The sequence below is a fragment of the Schistocerca serialis genome, chromosome 7 (assembly GCF_023864345.2).
Source record: "Schistocerca serialis cubense isolate TAMUIC-IGC-003099 chromosome 7, iqSchSeri2.2, whole genome shotgun sequence".
Lineage (NCBI taxonomy): Eukaryota > Metazoa > Arthropoda > Insecta > Orthoptera > Acrididae > Schistocerca > Schistocerca serialis.
In genome coordinates this window covers 563870542-563890611 of record NC_064644.1, presented here as the reverse complement: position 1 = coordinate 563890611, position 20070 = coordinate 563870542, and the positions used below count along the sequence as shown (strand labels likewise).

Sequence of the window (20070 nt, the reverse complement as noted above, 5' to 3'; positions counted from 1 at the left end):
GTGTGGATTCAACTGTGTCATCTATTTTTGACACAGGTCTTGTTGGCCAAAAGCTTATTTGTGACAGTCTCTTTGTTGTGCCTAACTGCGACTCAGTATCTCCACTAGATAGTGAGTAGCAACTTTCCTTTTCATGTATTGATAGATTTCCTAAATTTATTTTTAGGCCCATTAGTGTCCAGTCTATGAACAGAATGAATAACACAGGTCAGGCTACAATCCCACCTCATTACCTTCTCAACTACTGCCTTCGTTTCATGTCCTTGTACTCATAATTGTAATCTGATCTCTGTAAAAACTGTAAATAACTCCCCACCCTCAGAACCATACAGTGTGTATGCCAAGCTACAGCATCAAAAGCTTTCTCTACATTACCATTGCTACAAATGTAGGTCTTCAGTCTGTCTTCGAAGATATGCTTCCCATGCTGTTCCATTTCCCTGGAACAACAACTGATCTTTCCTAAGGTTGACTACTGCCAGTTGTTCAATTTTTCAGTAAATAATTAATGTTAATATTTTCAAACCATAACTTATTAAACTGATGGTTCAATAATATTCATTACTGTCAGCACCTGCCTTATTTGGAATTGGAATTATTACATTCTTCTTAAATAGTGAGGGCATTTAACTTGAATCGTACAGCTTGCATAAAAGGCAGAACAGTTTTGTCCTGATATATTCTTCCAAGGATCTAAATATTTCTCCTCTACTCACTACGGTTTCACTATTTTACTTCTTAGACATCTGCATTTCCTTTTGCCTGCTGGGCATTTTATATTGTCTCCTTTTGTCAGTTAAAGTCAATATTTCAAACTGTTCATGGATATCTAATGGACCTTGTCTTTTTCCCGATTTGTTCCTCTGCTACTTTCACTACTCCATTTCTCAAAGCTACCCATTCACATTTTATTGTACTCCTTTCCTCCATTTCAGACAATTGTTGCCTAATGCTCTCCTTGCAGCACTCAAAAACCTATGGTTTTTTAAATGTATCCACGTCACATCTCTGTAATTTCTTACTTTTCTGTAACTTTTGATCATCCTTCACAGAGTGCCGATGTTCTTAAGATGCATATAAAATTTTAGCGTTATGCAATTCTCCAAACTTCAAAACATATAACGGACAAGTACATCGCTGCAGACATTTTTAGAGACACTTGGTAATTGTACTACTACACACTTATAAGATGTCTCCAAAGGGAAAAGTGGGCTTAAAATTCAATGCCTTTTTCCTGCACAAAATTCACATGACAGTTGAGAAGCAGACAGCTGTAAGAACAGAGGTACCTGCATTTAACTAGGCCACAGTAACAAGCACAGTATGAAATAAATTCTTATATTCATGTATCATTTGCCTTTTAGTTAAATATATCAACTGATTTCTCTTACCAAAAATTAACTCCCTATTGCATCATGAGCAACATATATTGGCAGTTTAAGGATAACAACATCATAAGGTAAATTTCAACTAACCTGCAATAAATATTTTTGGTTTCTGTTTGCGTTTTGTGGTTGTCACTTGGTACAATGTGAAGTCTTTGATCCTGAGTACAAAACACGAAGTCATGAGCTTTGAGAGCTCCCGCAATATGTACGTCTTCATCGGATTTCCACTGGTGGCAGATCCAGATGAAGGCTGTGCATTATGGCTGCGTTTCACATTTGAATCTCCATGCTGAGCTCCTAAGTTCTTCTGCTGCTGCTGTTGGTGTGGGTTTTGTTGCTGAGCACGGCCAACAGGTGCGTGATGGCCAACACCAGCTCCCTGGTCTACAATGTCCAACAGCCGTGCACGAAAAGTACTCAGAGCCTGTGAGAGCCATTGTGTATGAGGGTACATTTCTTCCCAATAGACTGGCCAGTGCTTTCGATTTCCCACAGCCAGATGGTATGGATAGTAATCCAACTACAAAAATTAAAAACAATAAATTACAATTTTATTGTTTATAAATTAAAGCAATTTTGCAACATATATAATTTCACAGAGAGAAAGAAATTATGTCTTCATGAATTTTGCAGATCTTTTTCACCTGATTCATGGTTTGAAACAGTTGGTGTAACTTATCACTTTTACACCTAAATCTGTTGTTTTATCGACAAGTATGGAAGAGAACCAAACAGTCAAACATTCTGAACATGGTATACTACTTATGGTGTATGCTGCTACACGTAATCTGGTGTGTGTGTCAGAGAAAATACAGTGGAGAATAGAAATACCGCTACGATAAATTGTACCTTTAACCACATACATAGACAAAATACATTGCACATGTGATACTGTTATCAAATAATGGTGATAAAGATGACAAAGATTTTACTTTGGATTGTTTCTAAAACATTTATATAAATAATACTCAATACCGACTGGCATACGACTTATCGAATGATGAACTTCCGAACTAAACCCAACTATGAAATGGAAATTCTAGCGAAATCAGCTAATGTCACTTCAATTTGGGTATTGGAGTCAGTATGTCCAGAAATGATAGGACGATGATTTTGGCTAAAAATAATATAAATAAAAGCGTAGTATTAAAGTTCCCACATACTTAGCCCACTTTAGAAGATAAAGGGTTTGAAGCTTGATTTACTTAAACAGATACCCTAGAAGGAAGTGCAATAATTGGAAACTGAAGAAAAGAAAAAGTCAACATCCAGATTAAACATTGCCTTAATGTGTAAGGGACTATAATGCATTCAGTACTAATGGAACAGAAAACAGTTGACAAATAGATAACTGTGATGCAGATAGAATGCCACACTTTTCTGAAAATGCTTTTGAAATTTTGAGATCCATAGTAGGAGTCTCTTGAACATAATTTGATAGCTGTATACGAGAAGTCCAATTGGTGCCATTGCCACTGGCCACACCCATGTTTGGAAAGAAACAGAGCAGACAACACCATGTCATCACTGACCACAGCATTTACTGGTGCAGCTGTATTATGTACATAGTGCAAAGATCTGGCAAACTGCTTTTGTCACCTCAATTACAACTGCTGCCAGTACATCTGAGACGCCAGCACATCTTGCAACGCTACAGGTGGATGCCTTTTGAGCTGCTTTGTAGGATGAATATGTGTTAAGATTTTAGAGGCAGGAGTGCACTAACTGTGCCCACAGCATTCCTAAAAAGTGTAGTGATTCACAGAAAGTGATACATTGGTACAGGGTAAAGTTTTTCTTTAAGGTTTGCTAGTCTCTGCTCTAGCAGGCTGGCATAGTTCCAATAAAGTGAAAACAATTTTTTCTGTATACCAGTATTACATTTTAGCAAGTTTGGCTGACATTGTGTATGTGTTCAGTCATTGTGCAATAAAGCTACATATCAGTATTTTGAAAATGGAAACCAATATTAGGGCACTGCTTGAGGCTCTGGGCTAATTTCAGAAAATACAGGGCAGCTACAGAAATATATTCAAGAGTACCACAACAAAGACATAGCATTGCAAAAGAAAATTTAGGTGCCACGAGAAGAGAAGGTATGCCACCTAGGTCTGTTGCGTATGTGTGAAATGCAAAAGTATTTCAAGGCCAAATTTCAAAATTTACATAGTTATGACATGAAATCAATTAACTGCAACACAATTCCTCAGCATGTCAAATTCAATCGCAATTTCACCAAGAAACCAAACTATGGAAAATCCAGGATGGAATAATGATAATATAATGAAAAGGATAGATTGCTACTCATCATATAGCGAAGACAGTGAGTCGCAGATAGGCACAACAAAAAGACTGTTAAACAAGTAGGTTTTTGGCCAAAAAGATCTTAGTCAGAATTAGAAAACACACACATACACATATACAAACGCACGCACCCACACACACACACACACACACACACACACACACACACACACACACACACACAAAATTGGAGAGCTAATACACAGGCTTACTGACAGTCAGTCTCCCCATGCACCCTTTGTGAATGGAATGCAGACGGAGTGATCAGTTAGCCCTATCAGAAGTACGTTCCACCACAAACCATCAGATGTCCTGCGAAGTCTGCAGCTCGGCAGCCAGAGAGTGCGTGCGTGCGTGTGTGTGTGTGTGTGTGTGTGTGTGTGTGTGTGTGTGTGTGCTGTCTAACTCTGATGACGGACTTTTTGGCCAAAAGCCTGCTTGTTTGATTGTCTTGTTGTTGTGCCTATCTGCGACTCTGAATCTCTGCTATATGGTGAGTAGTAATCCATCTCTTTCATAATATTGTCACAACACCAAGGAGTATTAGATGATTATATTAGATGCACTCTCCATAGTGAGGAGATTCTCAAGGATGTGGAACATGACAAGAATACATAATACATATTTACATAGAAATGAAAGACGCTGATGTCTCTTACACAGATCCCAAGTGAAATGGTGCTAATGGAAAAAAAAAAAAAAAAACATTAAAACATTTTTCTGGCAAGAGGTAACAACAAACTTGTCACAAAATATGGAAATATACCATACACTGAGCTGCATTTCACTATTCTTAGGCTATTGTACCTATGCACCATCAAAGAGAAAAATCAGTTTACAACATACCTACATCAACATTTAACATATCGCAAGACACCTGATGGTGTGTGGCAGTGTGTATTTCTGATAGTAATAACTGATTGTGCTGTCTCCATTCCATTCACAAATGGTGCATGGGGAGAATGACTGTCAGCAAGCTTCTGTATTACTTCCAATTTCTCAAACTTTCTTGTGGTTATCTCACAAGATGTACGTGGGAGAAAATAATATGTTGTTCAACTCTTCCTGGAATGTATTTTCTTAGAATTTCAATACTAAACCTCTCTCTGGTGTACAATGCCTCTCTTGTAGTGTCTGCTGCTGGATTTTGTCAAGCATTTCTGTAATGCTATCACGCCGACTAACAAATCCCGTGACATAGTGTGCCACTCTTTGTTGTATCTCCACTCTCTCTTCTATCAGTCCTACCTGATAAGGATCCCAGGTTGATGAAGAATATTCAGGATACAGTCAAACAAATGCTTCTTGAGACACTTTTTTCATGAATGAGTTACATTTCCTTAAGATTCTTCGTATAAATTTCTGTCCAGTATCTGCTATTCCTATTGTTTGTTTAATGTCGTCATTCCCCTTAAGGTCGTTTCAGCTGGTTACTCCTACATATTTTACGGTAGATAACTGTTTCCAGCAATTTGTCATCATTGTACATTATGTATTTGAAGTGTGTTACATTTATTTACATTCATTCAGGGTCAACTGCCAATGCACCCTTCATAACTTCTCTGCAGGTCCTTTTGCAAATCAGTACAGTCTTCTGGCATTGCTACATTCTTAGGGCCAATCTCATTGTCTGTGAAGAACCTTAAGCAGTCATAAATGGTAAGGGTCCTGTCATATGTCCTTGGGATACTCCCAAAATTACCTTTGCATCTGCCAATTTCGTTCTGTTAAGAGCTAAATGTTGAGTTCTATCTATAAGGAAGTCCTAAATCCAGTTGAAAATCTGGTCCAATACTCCGTAATTTCATATTTTCATCACAAAATGGTAATGCAGGACAGTGTCAAATGCCTTCCTTAAGTCAAGGAACACAGCATCAACCTGAGCACTGTGGAACTCATAGAGGAACAAAGCGAGCTGAGTTTCACCAGATTTCGGTTTCCAGACTCCATGTTGGTTTTTACAGACGAGATTTTCATTTTCCCAAAATGACATAGTACATTAGCATTAAACATGCTCCGTAATTTTACAAAAGAGTGATGTCAGTGATACATGTCTATAATTGTGTGCATCTGTCCTGTGACCCTTCTTAAAAATGGGGATGACCAGTGCATCTCTGTAGAATCTATAGGTATCTTATCTGATTCTGATGCGTTTTCACTACTAAGTGACTGTAGCTGCATTTCTATTCCACGATCAGTTACCTCAACGCCTACCACTTTGATGTTCATACGATGATTGAAAGGAGGGATCTTGATACGCTCTTCTGTGGTGAAACAATTTCGAAAGATCGAATTCAGTATTTTGGCTCTCTCTCCCTCGTCTCTTGTTCAGTGCCAATCTGGTCACAGAATGACTGAATAGATGATGGCCATCCATTAACTGATTTTCACCAAATGCCAAAACCTCTTACCATTTTTGTTCAGCTCTGCAGGCAAACTTTACTTTTAAAGTCACTGAAGGTTTCTCTCGTTGCTCTCCTTATGCTTATTTTGACTTCATTCAGCTTTTGTTTGTTAGCTAGGCTTTAACTTCTTTTGAATCTGTGGTGAAGCTCTCTTTCTTTACTTAGTCGTTTTCTAACATGGCTACTAAACCATGCTGATTCCTTCCCATCCCTTACAACCTTGCTCAGAACATACTTTTCTAATGCGTACTGAATGATGCTTCTGAATGTTTTCCACTTGAGTTTAACATCTTCATCCACAGTGATAAATATTTTTGCTGACAAATCAGGTACTCAGTAACTTGTATCTTGTCATTCTTGCTAAGCAAAAATATTTTCCTATCTTTCTTAACAATACTTGTAGTTATAGACATTATCACTGCCTTATGATCATCGATACCCTCCTCAATGTTAATTGATTCGAAACGTTGGATCTGATCATTCCTAAGAGGTCTAAGAAATTACCTTTACAAGTTGGTTCTCAAACTATCTGCTCAAAGTAATTTTTGGACAAGATATTCAGACTAATATGACATGAATTCCAGTCTCTGACTCCAGTTTCGATCACATGACTCTTCCATTCTATATCTTGCAAGTTGAAGTCACCCACTACTACAATAGCATGATTACTCCTTCACAAAATTCTCCAAGTTCTATTTGCAGCTTGTAGTGCCTCGAGAATTTCGACGCAAATTCTAGAGACCATCGGCTTTCCACCCTCTCGAACAGAGACGGGAGAGTGTCTACCTCGCACCGGTTTTCTGTGTGCGCAGAGTGGACGTGTATTTACAGAATGCTACAATGTGAACGGTTGATCGACACAGGCAAGTGGCTGTCGCACTCGCCACAGACGCTACACACCCAACACAAGGAGCAAGCGCACCTTACTCCGTGATGGTGCTATGTCAGTCATTAGTGTGAACAGCTGAATCATGTTAAGAAAAGAAAAAGACACTGACTAACTTACTGACTCTCTAGAGATGCTGATGGTGGACTTGAGAGAACTTTGAGAGATTTCAGGAACTGTATTTATTGTAATAGTACTTAATAATTTCTGACAGACTGCGAGTCATTGGACTTACAAAATATGATTCATTTATGTGAAAACTGTTATGTGGTGTTCTGTTTGAGGAAGTGAAAATATAGTGGGATTGATTTAAAAGTGTCTTGAGTGTACAGAATCATTTTAAGATTAGAGAAAATTCCTCCGAACAGCATCATATTTTCGGAGAAGTTGGGGAGATCGACCCAGCCGGCTATCCCGAAAATAAGATCGGCAAAGCACCTCCAAATAAGTCCAACGATGAAGGAGACGTGTAAGTCTTGCACACCAGCACCACACAGCTTCCTCTAGTCGCCGCAAACCGCCAGAACGTGACGACCAACGTGATCAGGACTCGGGAAAGGAGGAATTTTTGAAGTGAATTGAGACAAGAAGTATTGAGAGTTGCCATAGCAACCAGCAGTAACAAGACTGAGAAACTGTTCTGCAGAATTGGCTGCACCCCAAACAGAAAAAGGGATGAATGATTTAATGAATACTACATAAAAGAAGATTAAGAAAATATTTCGATTAAGATGATTTGGGTGTGGGAAGGAAGCAATTCTCACACATGCAGTAACCAGCCACTGACGGTGACGCAGTAACCTGCCGATGCTGACGAACTAACCAGCCACCGCCATCGGTGCAGTAACCAGCCGTCAACACTGACGCAGTAACCCGCCACTGTTGCTGACTGCAACGGCTGCCGTTCACCGTTGCCAACTTCGCGTCCGCTCGCCGACGCCAAAGCCGCAACCAACGTTTGACACTGCCAGTGCCTGTGCTATTCCCGGTGCCAATTCTACACCTGATCACCAACACAGCCTTAAACTCTACGCCGAGTGAGCGAAAGACAATAATCGTTCAAGTAGAAAATAAAAATCAAGAAACTGTTCAAAGACTATAGCGCCGTAACTAGTACAGTTAGAGGTGATGATATTTTAGATGGTTCATCACCCCATATACTATCACTAAATATTATCCAGTAAAATCAAAAAATCTACTTTAATCTCCAATATTGCTCATTAATACTTAATTTCATATCCTAGATTTGTCCTTCACTTTTACACCTCTCTACCATACCTCTATATACAACTCGATACTTATTATATATACTTAGGCTATCAAAGGGTATATCATCTTTACTTAGGTTATCAGAATGTCCCACTATTCAACAAGTTGACAAGTCATTCTTATTTTTTTATATATATATATATATATATATATATATATATATATATATATAGAAAATTCCTCCGAACAGCATCATATTTTCGGAGAAGTTGGGGAGATCGACCCAGCCGGCTATCCCGAAAATACAGTTCCTGAAATCTCTCAAAGTTCTCTCAAGTCCACCATCAGCATCTCTAGAGAGTCAGTAAGTTAGTCAGTTCTCTATATAGCTTTAGAATTAGTCGATGTAGAACCATCACCTATAACACCATGTCCTCATGTCTTACCATGTGCACATACTTCCCCCTACATCACTTGATGGTTCTTATAAGCTATTGCCCTGAATGCTTATTTATTGTTTGTGTTTCCGTCTTTGATTAGGTGTACGTGGGAGTGTATTTGTGTAGCCTGATTCTTCGACCTACTTATGTAAAATAAGTTGAAGGTTATAGGAAACCATGGAAAGTAAGAAGGACTTCAGCAATAGAAGTGTATGCATACGGAAATAGGGAAAGATAGACCGGTACTCAGATGAGAAGTAAGAAAGAAAAAAAATAGCAACGATTGCTAAGATTGAAGAAGTAAAAGAAGATAGCCACAAAGACAGGAAATCCAACCCACCCCCCTACCCCAGGATCCCTACTTCGCCGGTACTTGAGTGAGAAGCCAGAGGAGGTATGATGTTAAACGTCTCCTGCAGAACGGACATTCTCACCTTCACGTTTGAAGTACCCAAAGAAAGATCTTAGCAACTCCTATGGAACAGCAAATGGTGAAGAATCAGTTACACTTGTCTGTGAGGGTTGTTTGAAAGGTGCGGTGTGTGTGTGTGTGTGTGTGTGTGTGTGTGTGTGTGTTTGTGTGTAGTATTAGTCATGTTTGTATCTACACTACCACCCCCTTCCAAAATCGATCTAAACCCTCCCTGTCTACATGACCTCTCATAAAAGTTATAAAATATTCTATACTAAATAGACAATTATACACTATAATCAAATAGTTATTCCCTCAGTCACTTCATATTATATAATTCCTAAGTATAATACTCTATTCTGTTCATTCCATTTTATGTTTAGAGATCATTGTTTTTTCGTGATTCTCTTAAAATAGTCACAATCTTTTAGTCATATTCGGTCACTTAAATACTAACATGATAAGATAGTTTAAGAGGTTATGAATAGCTTACAAAATAGTTGGAGATTTGAAAGGAATTCGGTGTAGGAAAACTAATGTGGAAGTAACACCGAAAACAACTCAGGAACCGACGGTCATCACTCCGCCCATTAACATAGAATGTTAAAATCCCTGGGGAACAGATAGGACTCCACCCAGATCCCATGGATATGACATTAACCTCACTTAAGCAAGTGCACACCAGTACCTCTTGTTAAATTTTGTGTGAAAGTCTCCCCACAACAAAACAATCTCCACTTTACTATGTAACCCAACAGCAGGTAAAGTTATCTTATGTTCTACTTTGTCATGGACAAGTTTGAATTCTTTCCATGAGTCATCAGTAAGATTGTTATTATCATTACATTTGGGAAAAGCAACAGTCGCAACGTTTCCGGAGATTATACTATCGGTAATTTCTAGATTGATTATTTCTTGTCCCTCCAGACTGCTTATATTTATGGTGTCCGTGGTTGCTAGCTTTTCCTTAAAATTTCTCTCCATGTCATCGACTCCCAACTAACAAAGGATTGGGGGGGGGGGGGGGGGGCACCCAACATTTAATGAATGGAAAAAAGGTCAGATAGGCAGACCAAAGAGGGGCTGACCTATACTGTGCGGGCAGGGGCACCAAGAAGGGGATTGACCTGTGCCATACAATATGGGGAGAAGAAAGGGGCGTACCTAACAGAACGACAGGAGAAAGGTTACCCATAGGATCAACAGATAGTTAAGAGATAAGTACTGTTCCTAAGGGAAATCACATATTTGGTAGGAATTATTCTGGTAAGTTTGAATTCTTAATACCTCTAGTGTTAATAAGATTTATGGTTGTTAGAAAGAACAGGTTCATAAATTTTCTCCAGAGTTTCTCCAGACTACAGAAAGCTGTATAGAACAGTACTAGTCCGTACGAACGAAGGAAGGAGCAGCATAAAGGATTAAGGGTAAAGGGTAAAGGATAAAATGTTTAAGGGTCCATGACACCTGGAATTTATGAGGGGAACTGAAAGGAGAGTCCTCAAAATACAGAAGTAAGAATAAAGCGGATTGAAGTAGTAAATAAAGGTTTATATTCTTCAAAGGTATCAAAATTGAGTAAAGAGTCAGCTTACCCAGTGAAGTTCAAGAATTTATGAAAAATACATATATATCTAGAATTATGGAGTAAATGAATATCTTAAGAGAGGTGGGTTGTCATTAAGTATGATGTCAATGTACATGTTGAATATGTATAAAATATCGAGTGTTCGAGCTAAGGGGAGGTATATGTAGGTCCTCGAGAATTTTCACATAAATTCTAGAGACCCTCAGCTTTCCAGCGTCTCGAACACCCGAACACAACGTACGAAAGTGAGTACGGGAGGGTGTCTACTTCGTGCTGGTTTTTTGTGTGCACAGGGTGGACATGTATCTAGGGGATGCCACAATGTGGATGGTTGATCAATGCGGGCATGTGGTTGCCACACTCACCACAGAAGCTACATGCCCAGCACAAGGAGCAAGTGCGCTTTACTCCGTGACATTGCTACGTCAGTCATTATTGTGAACAGTTGAATTATGTTAAGAAAAGAAAAAGACACTGACTTACTTACTGACTCTCTAGAGATGCTGATGGTGGACTTGCGAGAACTCTGAGAGATTTCTGGAACTGTATTTATTATTAAAGTACTTAATAGTTTCTGATAGACCGCAAGTCATTGGGGTTACGAAATATGATTCATTTACATGAAAACTGTTATGTGGTGTTCTGTTTGTGGAAATGAAAATATAGTGGGATTGATTTAAAGGTATCTCGAGTGTACGAAATCATTTTAAGAGTAGAGAAATTTCCTCCCAACAGCATCATATCTTCGGAGAAGAAGTTGGGGAGATCGATGCAGATGGCTGTCCTGAAAAGAAGATCGGCAAAGCACCTCCAAGTAAATCCAATGATGAAGGGGACATGTGAGTCTTGCACACCAGTACCACACGGCTTCCTCTAGTCGTCGGAAACTGCCAGAAGCTCCCAACACAGGTAGTATAAATGCAACGAATTACCATTTTGTGACTCGTGTTCAAATTTGAAATCTGTGATAATTTCACCAATTATTATTTAGTTCTTTGCTGCAATGCATACACTACCACTTTTGGCATCTAATCTATATTTACAACAAATTTTCCAATCTGAACTTGCTATTTACTTCAGGTTTTAACAAACTATCTGGCCACAACCACCATTAATAAGTGGTACCAATTCTGGGACCCTAACATGGGTGCTCCTGCAGTTTACTAATATCATATTAACGTTTCCAATTTCCGATCTGCAAGAACAAACATTTTCTGAGAATAATGTCACTGATGTATCTTCGATTTTGGCAGACTGGAAAAAATGACATGGCATTCGGCAGCTGACAGTCACTGGGAAAAGTCGTTCAGCCAATGATAAGGATGCTGATGAGTTTGTAAGCAAGATACAGAAAATAATAGAGGAAGAAGATTTAATTGCTGACGCCTTGTATAATGCTAATGAAATAGGACTCTTTTACAAGATGCTTCCTTCAAAAAGATTATCTACCAAGAATGAGAAGGAAGGTCGTGGTTATAAGCAACAGAAACAGCACAAAACATTAATGGCGTGTTGTAATGCAAATTGGAGTCATAAACTACTGCTTATGGTGATTAGAAAATCCTAACATCCACGTGGTTTTCAACACAGTGACATAAATACTCTACCAGTGCAGTATTGTGCTCAGAAGAAAGCGTAGATGGACACACAAATTTCTCTCGGTGGTTCTATGAAACATTTGTACCATCAGTGAGAAAAGAGCTAAAGAAGAAAAATCTTCCCCTGAAAGCTATCCTTATAACTGACAATGCTCCCAGTCATCCTTCAGATGTTTCTCTAAAGTCTGATGGTATACAAGAACTCTTTCTCCCATCCAATGTGACAGCCCTAATTCAGCCCATGGGTCAGGGAATTTTGGAATGTCATTATCGACATTCACTTCTCGTCTCCTTGCTCAACGAAAGAGAAAACGACTATTGAGACTATGCTGAAGGCGAGGAAAGCAATTAACACATGTTATGTTATGTTTTCGAAACAGCCGGAGCATGGTTGGTTGGTTGGTTTTGGGGTTTGATGGGGGCTAAACATCGAGGACATCAGTCCCCAGTTCCAAACAGACATACTTGTAAAAGGCCTATACAGAAAAAGCATAGCCTCTGCACCTAGAGGGAGGGAACACCAAGGGGTACAGAGCTAAAATGAACACCGCAGTAACACAAAATAGAGGGCACTTAAAAGAAGCAGAGCTAATAGTTGACTAGAGTAAAACGGACTACAGTGATTGATGGATCAGGTAAAAGTCAACTTCGTAACTACAAATGCAGAACCTCCAGCTGGAAAGCGTTGATAGAGGTACCAACACAACTTGTTACCATAAAAGACACTATTTTGGTATCCACATCACAATTAAAAGTTGCTGGAGTGGGTGTAGCCTGAGGAATCATGCGAGAGCACCCACACTAGAGCAAGTGATAAAACCCAGCTGCACGGATAAAACATAAAACTGAGTCAACTATAGAGGCATCATCACCTAGAATTAAAGGAAGTGCAGCTGGTAAATTAAAGGACTGCCACAAGGGGGCTAAAAGGGGACAGTCCATCAGAAGATGGACCACTGTCAGCCCTGCATCACAGCGACACTTGGGCGGGTTCTCACGATGAAGGAGATAGCTGTGAGTCAACCACATACATCCAATTTGGAGACGGCAGAGAACAACTGAGTCCCTACGTATGCCCCTCAAGGATGAGTTCCATACGGCCGTGGACGACTTGACCATACGGAGCTTATTTGGCGTGTTCAAGACAGATCATTCAGAGCTCCGAAGCATGGGATAAAGTGGAGAGCACTACCATAATGAAAAGCTGGACTAAATTGTGGCCATCCATCGATGCTGAGTTGGATCCAGTAGGGAGCAACAGCAATGAGCCAGTCAATTCGGAATTATCAATTACTTTGTGTGGTGTCACCGCCAGACACCACACTTGCTAGGTGGTAGCCTTTAAATCGGCCGCGGTCCGTTAGTATACGTTGGACCCGCGTGTCGCGACTATCAGTGATTGCAGACCGAGCACCACCACACGGCAGGTCTAGAGAGACTTCCTAGCACTCGCCCCAGTTGTACAGCCGACTTTGCTAGCGATGGTTCACTGACAAAATACGCTCTCATTTGCTGAGACGATAGTTAGCATAGCCTTCAGCTACGTCATTTGCTACGACCTAGCAAGGCACCATTACCAGTTACTATTGATGCTGTAAAACATGTACCGTCAAGAGCGATGTTCACCAATTATGGATTAAAGTTAAGTATTCCAGCAGCTACGTACGTTTTTTGTTAGTCTCATTTCTTTGACCTGTTCCAGACCTCACGCCAGCCTGCGTGAGCTAAAACGCGTGCCTTTCGGCTTCCTCTCATAGTGGGTTGGCTGTCTTGCCAATCCACAACATTTTGGCGACGAGGCCAATTCGCATTCGTAACCATAGTGCCCTGATTTACTTGTGTAATGGCTTCGTCACAATCTCCAGATGTACTGTCCGAATTTTATCGCTTACAGAATCAGCAGACGCAGGCCTTACTGGATGCCCTTAGACAGCTCGTCCAGGGTCAACGTGCAATGCAAAACGATGCGGCAGCCGCCGGTCCACCGCTCACGCAGCCACCTCACGCAGTTGCACCAACTTTTCATCCTTTTGGTGCTGCACTGGAAAGCTGGACGGAGTGGTCATGCCAATTTGGATTCCATCTCGCCACCTACAGAATTCAAGGTAACGAGCGGCAGCCTTTCTTATTATCTTCCGTCGGAGTGACCACGTACCGTGTGATAGTCAAATTATTTCCCCGACGTGACGTAGCAACTCTGTCCTATGAAGAAATTTTGTCTGCATTAGATGCATATTTCAAAGAATCAGTCAATGTAGTTGCAAAAAGGTATACCTTCTTTCGTACAAAACGTACGGCAGGTCAGACTAATCGGGAGTGGGTTGCAACCTTGCAAGGCCTTACTAGGGATTGTGCTTTTGAGTGTCAATGTGGTCTCCCTTATTCAGATACTATGGTACGTGATGCAATTGCACAGAACGTTTCTGATGTTCGTATACGGGAACAGATTTTGAAACTAGTCAATCCCTCCCTTGAACAAGTGATGGACATATTGGATCGGCAGGACACATTTGACTTTGCTCAGAAATCATTTGAAACTTCGCCAGCAGTGTGTCACATTAACCGGCCCGCCGGGCGCGCTGCGCGGAACAGTAAACAGCCCTCGCGCCCGTCCGCGCAGCTGCCACTAGGCTCCCAGCCACGTGTGCCGTGCAGGCAAGCAAATGCAGTGCTAAAATCATGCCCGCGGTGTGCTACTAGATATTCGCGTTAGAATTGCCCGTCACGCCAAGCTATTTGCTTTTTCTGTAATAAAAAAGGACATGTTCAGAGTGTTTGCCAGAAAAAGCTCAGATCGGCCACTCACAACCATTCCAGGCCCTTTGCATCGCGCCGGAATCGGAATCGAACCAAGGATACTCAGGCTCGCAACACTTCGCCCATGGAAATTCATATAGTTCATGCCACTCCGCCCAGTGCCACTCTCTCTAACAGTGACTGTGTTCGTCCCACAAATAGTGTGCGTCGACATCGCAGGAACTCCCGTCAAGTCGCAAGTGATTTTGTACCAGTGTCAGTTCATGTTGCACGAGACAGTCGCTCTTGTCGTCAGCAGGACAATAAACTTTTTGTAGACTTGGACATTAACGGCAAAGTGATACCATTCCAGCTCGATACCAGAGCTGCAGTTTCACTGATCAATCAAGACACGTACAAACAGCTGGGCACACCTCCGTTGCGTGCCGCAAATGTTAAGCTAACTACATATTCAGGTCACAAGATCCCTGTGTTAGGTCAGTGCAGCCTTCTTGCAACATACAAGAGACAAACAAAACTTGTGTCATTGTACGTCCTTCGTTCTTCTTCTGCAGTGAACTTGTTTGGTTTCGATTTGTTTCAGTTGTTTAACTTGTCTATAGTCAATCAGGTCCTATCAGTGAACCAGACTGTGCCTTCAGACAGTGTTTCTCGTCTATGTGAAGAGTTTGCAGACATTTTTGCACCGGGCCTCGGTTGCGCTAAGAACTATAAAGCACATTTGGAACTGAAAGTAAACGCGCAACTGAAATTTTTCAGAGTGCGCAATGTTCCCCACGCATTGCGTGATGAGGTCGCAAAAACATTACACAATTTGGAATCACAAGGTGTAATTGAACGTGTGCAGGCTTCTCTCTGGGCATCACCCTTAGTAATTTTGCAAAAACCTTCCAGAAAATTGAGACTTTGTGTGGACTTCAAGGCAACAGTGAATCCACAACTAGTGACTGCAACTTTTCCTTTACCCTGCCCGGAAGATCTTTTTGACAAACTGTGCCCGGGTAAATATTTTTCGAAGTTGGACCAAGCAGATGCGTACTTGCAAATATCGGTGGACGAAGAATCCCAGCGCGTTTTGGTGGTTAACACGCATCTTGGTTTGTATCGATTCCAACGACTGCCATTCGGGTGTGCATCCGCCCCTGCATTGTTTCAGCAATATCTACAAACTGTTTGTGCGTCGGTCCCTACTGCAGCAAACTATCTGGACGATATTGTGATCTCCGGAAAGACGGAAGAACATTTAGCCAATCTCAGAACATAATTTCAGGTCTTGCGACAAAATGGTCTTCGTTTGCGGAAGGACAAATGCGTGTTTTTTGCTCGTGACTTACCTTATCTGGGACATGTACTCAATGCCCAAGGCATACATCCCAGTCCAGAGCACCTCCGTGCCATACAAGACTTGCCTTCGCCGCAGAATTTGAAGCAGCTACAGAGTGTGATGGGAAAAATTAATTACTATCATAAATATATCCCACACGCCTCTTCCATTTCAGCTCCGCTTCATTGCTTAGGCCGTAAAGGTGTTCCGTTCGTCTGGACGACGGAATGCGAACGCGCCCTTCGCCAGTTGAAATTGGCGTTGATTTCCAATACTTGCCTTACGCCATTCGATCCCCGGAAGTCCCTTTTGTTGATGGTGGATGCATCAGATTTCGGGATCGGTGCTGTGCTTGCGCACAAAGTTGGTTCGCACGATCGCCCTATTGCCTTTGCGTCGAAATTACTCTCGTCGGCGCAAAGACATTATTCACATATCGAGAAAGAAGCATTGGCTCTCGTATTTCGTGTTACAAAGTTTCATGATTTCTTGTATGGTCATCACTTTACCATCATCACAGACTACAAACCTTTGACATTGCTTCTTCATCCGACCAAGCCTGTACCTCCACATACAGCGCAGAAATTCATTCGCCGGTCTATTTTCCTCTCGCAGTACCACTACGATATCTTGTATCGGTCCACTGCTAAGCACGGAAATGCCAATGCGTTGTCCCATTTGCCTGTTGCTGAGGATAGAGCATTCGATTCCTCCGAACTTGCTTGCATGTTCATTGATTCGGAAACCGATGACATGTTCGACTCGTTTCCGATTGATTTTCGTCGTGTAGCTACAGCCACAGCTGCCGACCCTGTCCTGTCTACCGTTCTGCGTGTCGTTGCTACTCAATGGCTCTTGTCAAAGTCACGGATCGGGGATCCGTTGGTTCGCTGATTTTTTGCTCACAAGGAGAGACTTTTTGTACGACGTGGTGTTTTGTTGTTGCGTTCTGATAATGATCAGTCCAGGGTCGTGGTCCCACGTTCGTTACAGTCCTGTGTCTTACGGCTTCTCCACCAAGGACATTGGGGTATAGTGAGAACGAAACAACTTGCTCGTCAGCACTGTACTTGGTTCGGAATCGATGCCGCAATTACGAATATGTGCTCTTCTTGCATGGTGTGTGCCGAACAACGATCAGCACCACCGCGGAAATTCTTTGCATGGCCAAAAGCCACTTCCCCTTGGCAACGCTTACACATCAATTTTGCTGGTCCATTCTGGAATGCTCGATGGTTGGTTGTGGTAGATTCATTCAGTAATTTTCCTTTTGTTGTCCGGATGTCTTCCACGACATCATCTGCCACCATCCAAGCGTTATCCGCTATCTTTTGCATTGAAGGTCTTCCACAGACTATTGTTTCCGACAATGGCCCACAATTCATGTATGCAGAATTTCAGTCATTCTGCAAGGCCAATGGTATTCAACATCTGACATCCGCGCCGTTTTTGCCACAGTCAAACGGTGGCACTGAACGTTTGGTCAGGACTATCAAGTCACAGATGTTGAAGTTGAAAGCGTCGCATTCTCGGGAGGACGCGTTATTGCTCTTTTTGTCCTCGTATCGCTCTCAGCCCCGAGATGGTCGCTCGCCGGCTGAGTTGCTCCACGGTCGTCCTCATCGAACCTTGATGTCTTTGCTACATCTGCCGCATCAGGTTCCTGTGCAGCGGCAGACACCTGCTTTTGCCCCTGGCGACGTTGTCTACTATCGCAACTATCGAGGTTCACGGCGTTGGCTCGCAGGGCGCATTCTTCGCTGCCTCGGCCGCGCTATGTATCTGGTTTTGGGGGACTCTGGTGAGGTGCGTCGGCATCTCAATCAGCTGCGCCTCTGTCGTCGCACGGGATCTGCCGCTCCCCATCTGCTTTCAGCGACGGTGCCGCCCGGTCAGCGCCCTGGGGACCCATGTATTGGCTCGCCTCATCCCCAGGTGTTACCGACGCTGCCTTCCATTTTGCCCCATGGCGACGCGCCGCCGCTGCCGCCGCCTGTTCTCCCGCCGGCGACGCCCGCAGTGGATGCGTCGCTGCAACCGCCAGGCACCTCCCTGGGTCACGCGCCGCCGATCGCTTCCCATGACCAGTTGTCCTCCGACATGGAACTCTTGTCCGCTCCGGACCATATGTCGTCTTCGCCCGTCGGGTGCCCGGCCCGATGGAGGTCGACCCTTCGGCCCCTCCTGTCTCTCTACGGGCGCATACACCGCATGTTGACGTGCACCCTGGAGCAGGTTTTCAGGTGTTTCCTAGCTCCCCTCGGTCCGAATGGCAGGGTGCGGGTGGCACAGCCTCACCTGTTGTTAGGCTCCCCACCTCGTTGCATACGTCAACATGGGGTCCTTCCCCCGGCGGGCGGAAGTCTTATGCCACAACCGTCCGCCGATTTGCGGGGGACGAATGTGGTGTCACCGCCAGACACCACACTTGCTAGGTGGTAGCCTTTAAATCGGCCGCGGTCCGTTAGTATACGTCAGACCCGCGTGTCGCCACTATCAGTGATTGCAGACCGAGCACCGCCACACGGCAGGTCTAGAGAGACTTCCTAGCACTCGCCCCAGTTGTACAGCCGACTTTGCTAGCGATGGTTCACTGACAAAATATGCTCTCATTTGCCGAGACGATAGTTAGCATAGCCTTCAGCTACGTCATTTGCTACGACCTAGCAAGGCGCCATTACCAGTTACTATTGATGCTGTAAAACATGTACCGTCAAGAGCGATGTTCACCAATTATGGATTAAAGTTAAGTCTTCGAGCAGCTACGTACGTTTTTTGTTAGTATACTTTCCTTGACCTATTCCAGACCTCACGCCAGCCTGCGTGAGCTAAAACGCGGGCCTTTCGGTTTCCTCTCATAGTGGGTTGGCTGTCTTGCCAATCCACAACACTTCGTACACTGATATGTTCCACAACCTTCCAGGAGGAGGAGAAATTGATCATGAAGTGGCTGAATGAGGAAAACTGTGATAGGGGAGCAAACTTTAACAGGCGAAGAAATAATCAAAAGTGTGCAAGAAAGTAATGATAAAAGTGATAAAGAACATGACACAGTAGGAGAGAGCATGAAGATTTCTCACACTGTTGGTGCTGAAGTTGCTGAGGTCTTCCTAGAGTATATTATGTAACAACCAGATACATGCAGTACTGATGTAATGCTTGTAAAGCGGTTGCATGATAAAGCATGCCACCATCGCCTACCATCATTGTGACAGTTAAAAATTAGGGACATGTTTCATTGTGAGTGATACAACTGTGTAATTATGTACAGTATACACTCATGGACTTAGTTTTCTTTAAAAATTAACGTATTTTTGAATTTAATAAAGTATATCCTCTATGTTTTAAAATTTTATCCTTTGGTTTAATAACGTACAGTACACTCTGTGCCCTATGTTTTCAAAATAAATAAAAAACAAAATAAATGAATAAAATAAGTTTCAGACACTCAATAATCCAGCACTTACACTAATCTAGCACCCACATGTGCCAGGAATGGCTGGATTAGCGAGAGTCTAGTGTATTTTAAAAAAATGCTTTTTAACAAAATGGCAGCAATCTGAAATAAAAGACACTGTTTTCAACAAAAAACCATTATTAAAAAAAGCACCAAAAATCAAAATATCACAAAAATCCTGCATACCTCAGTGGAAAGAACACCGACTCATGAGTTAAAAACAGGTATAATGTTATTGTGTGTATATTTCATGACTTGAGAAATGCTGTTTTTTAATACTGGAACTGAACAAATCTTTAACA

General features: G+C 42.1%; 1 protein-coding gene across 3 annotated transcripts in view; it reads right to left on the bottom strand.

Annotated features, from left to right (window-relative positions):
• LOC126412774 (UHRF1-binding protein 1) overlaps positions 1-20070 on the bottom strand; it is a 443324-nt gene that overhangs the window by 261990 nt on the left and 161264 nt on the right. For all 3 annotated transcript variants that reach the window (XM_050082540.1, XM_050082538.1, XM_050082539.1), the window contains exon 7: positions 1476-1908. In XM_050082540.1, coding sequence (XP_049938497.1) covers positions 1476-1908 — 433 coding nt within the window. The remainder of the gene's footprint in view (positions 1-1475; positions 1909-20070) is intronic.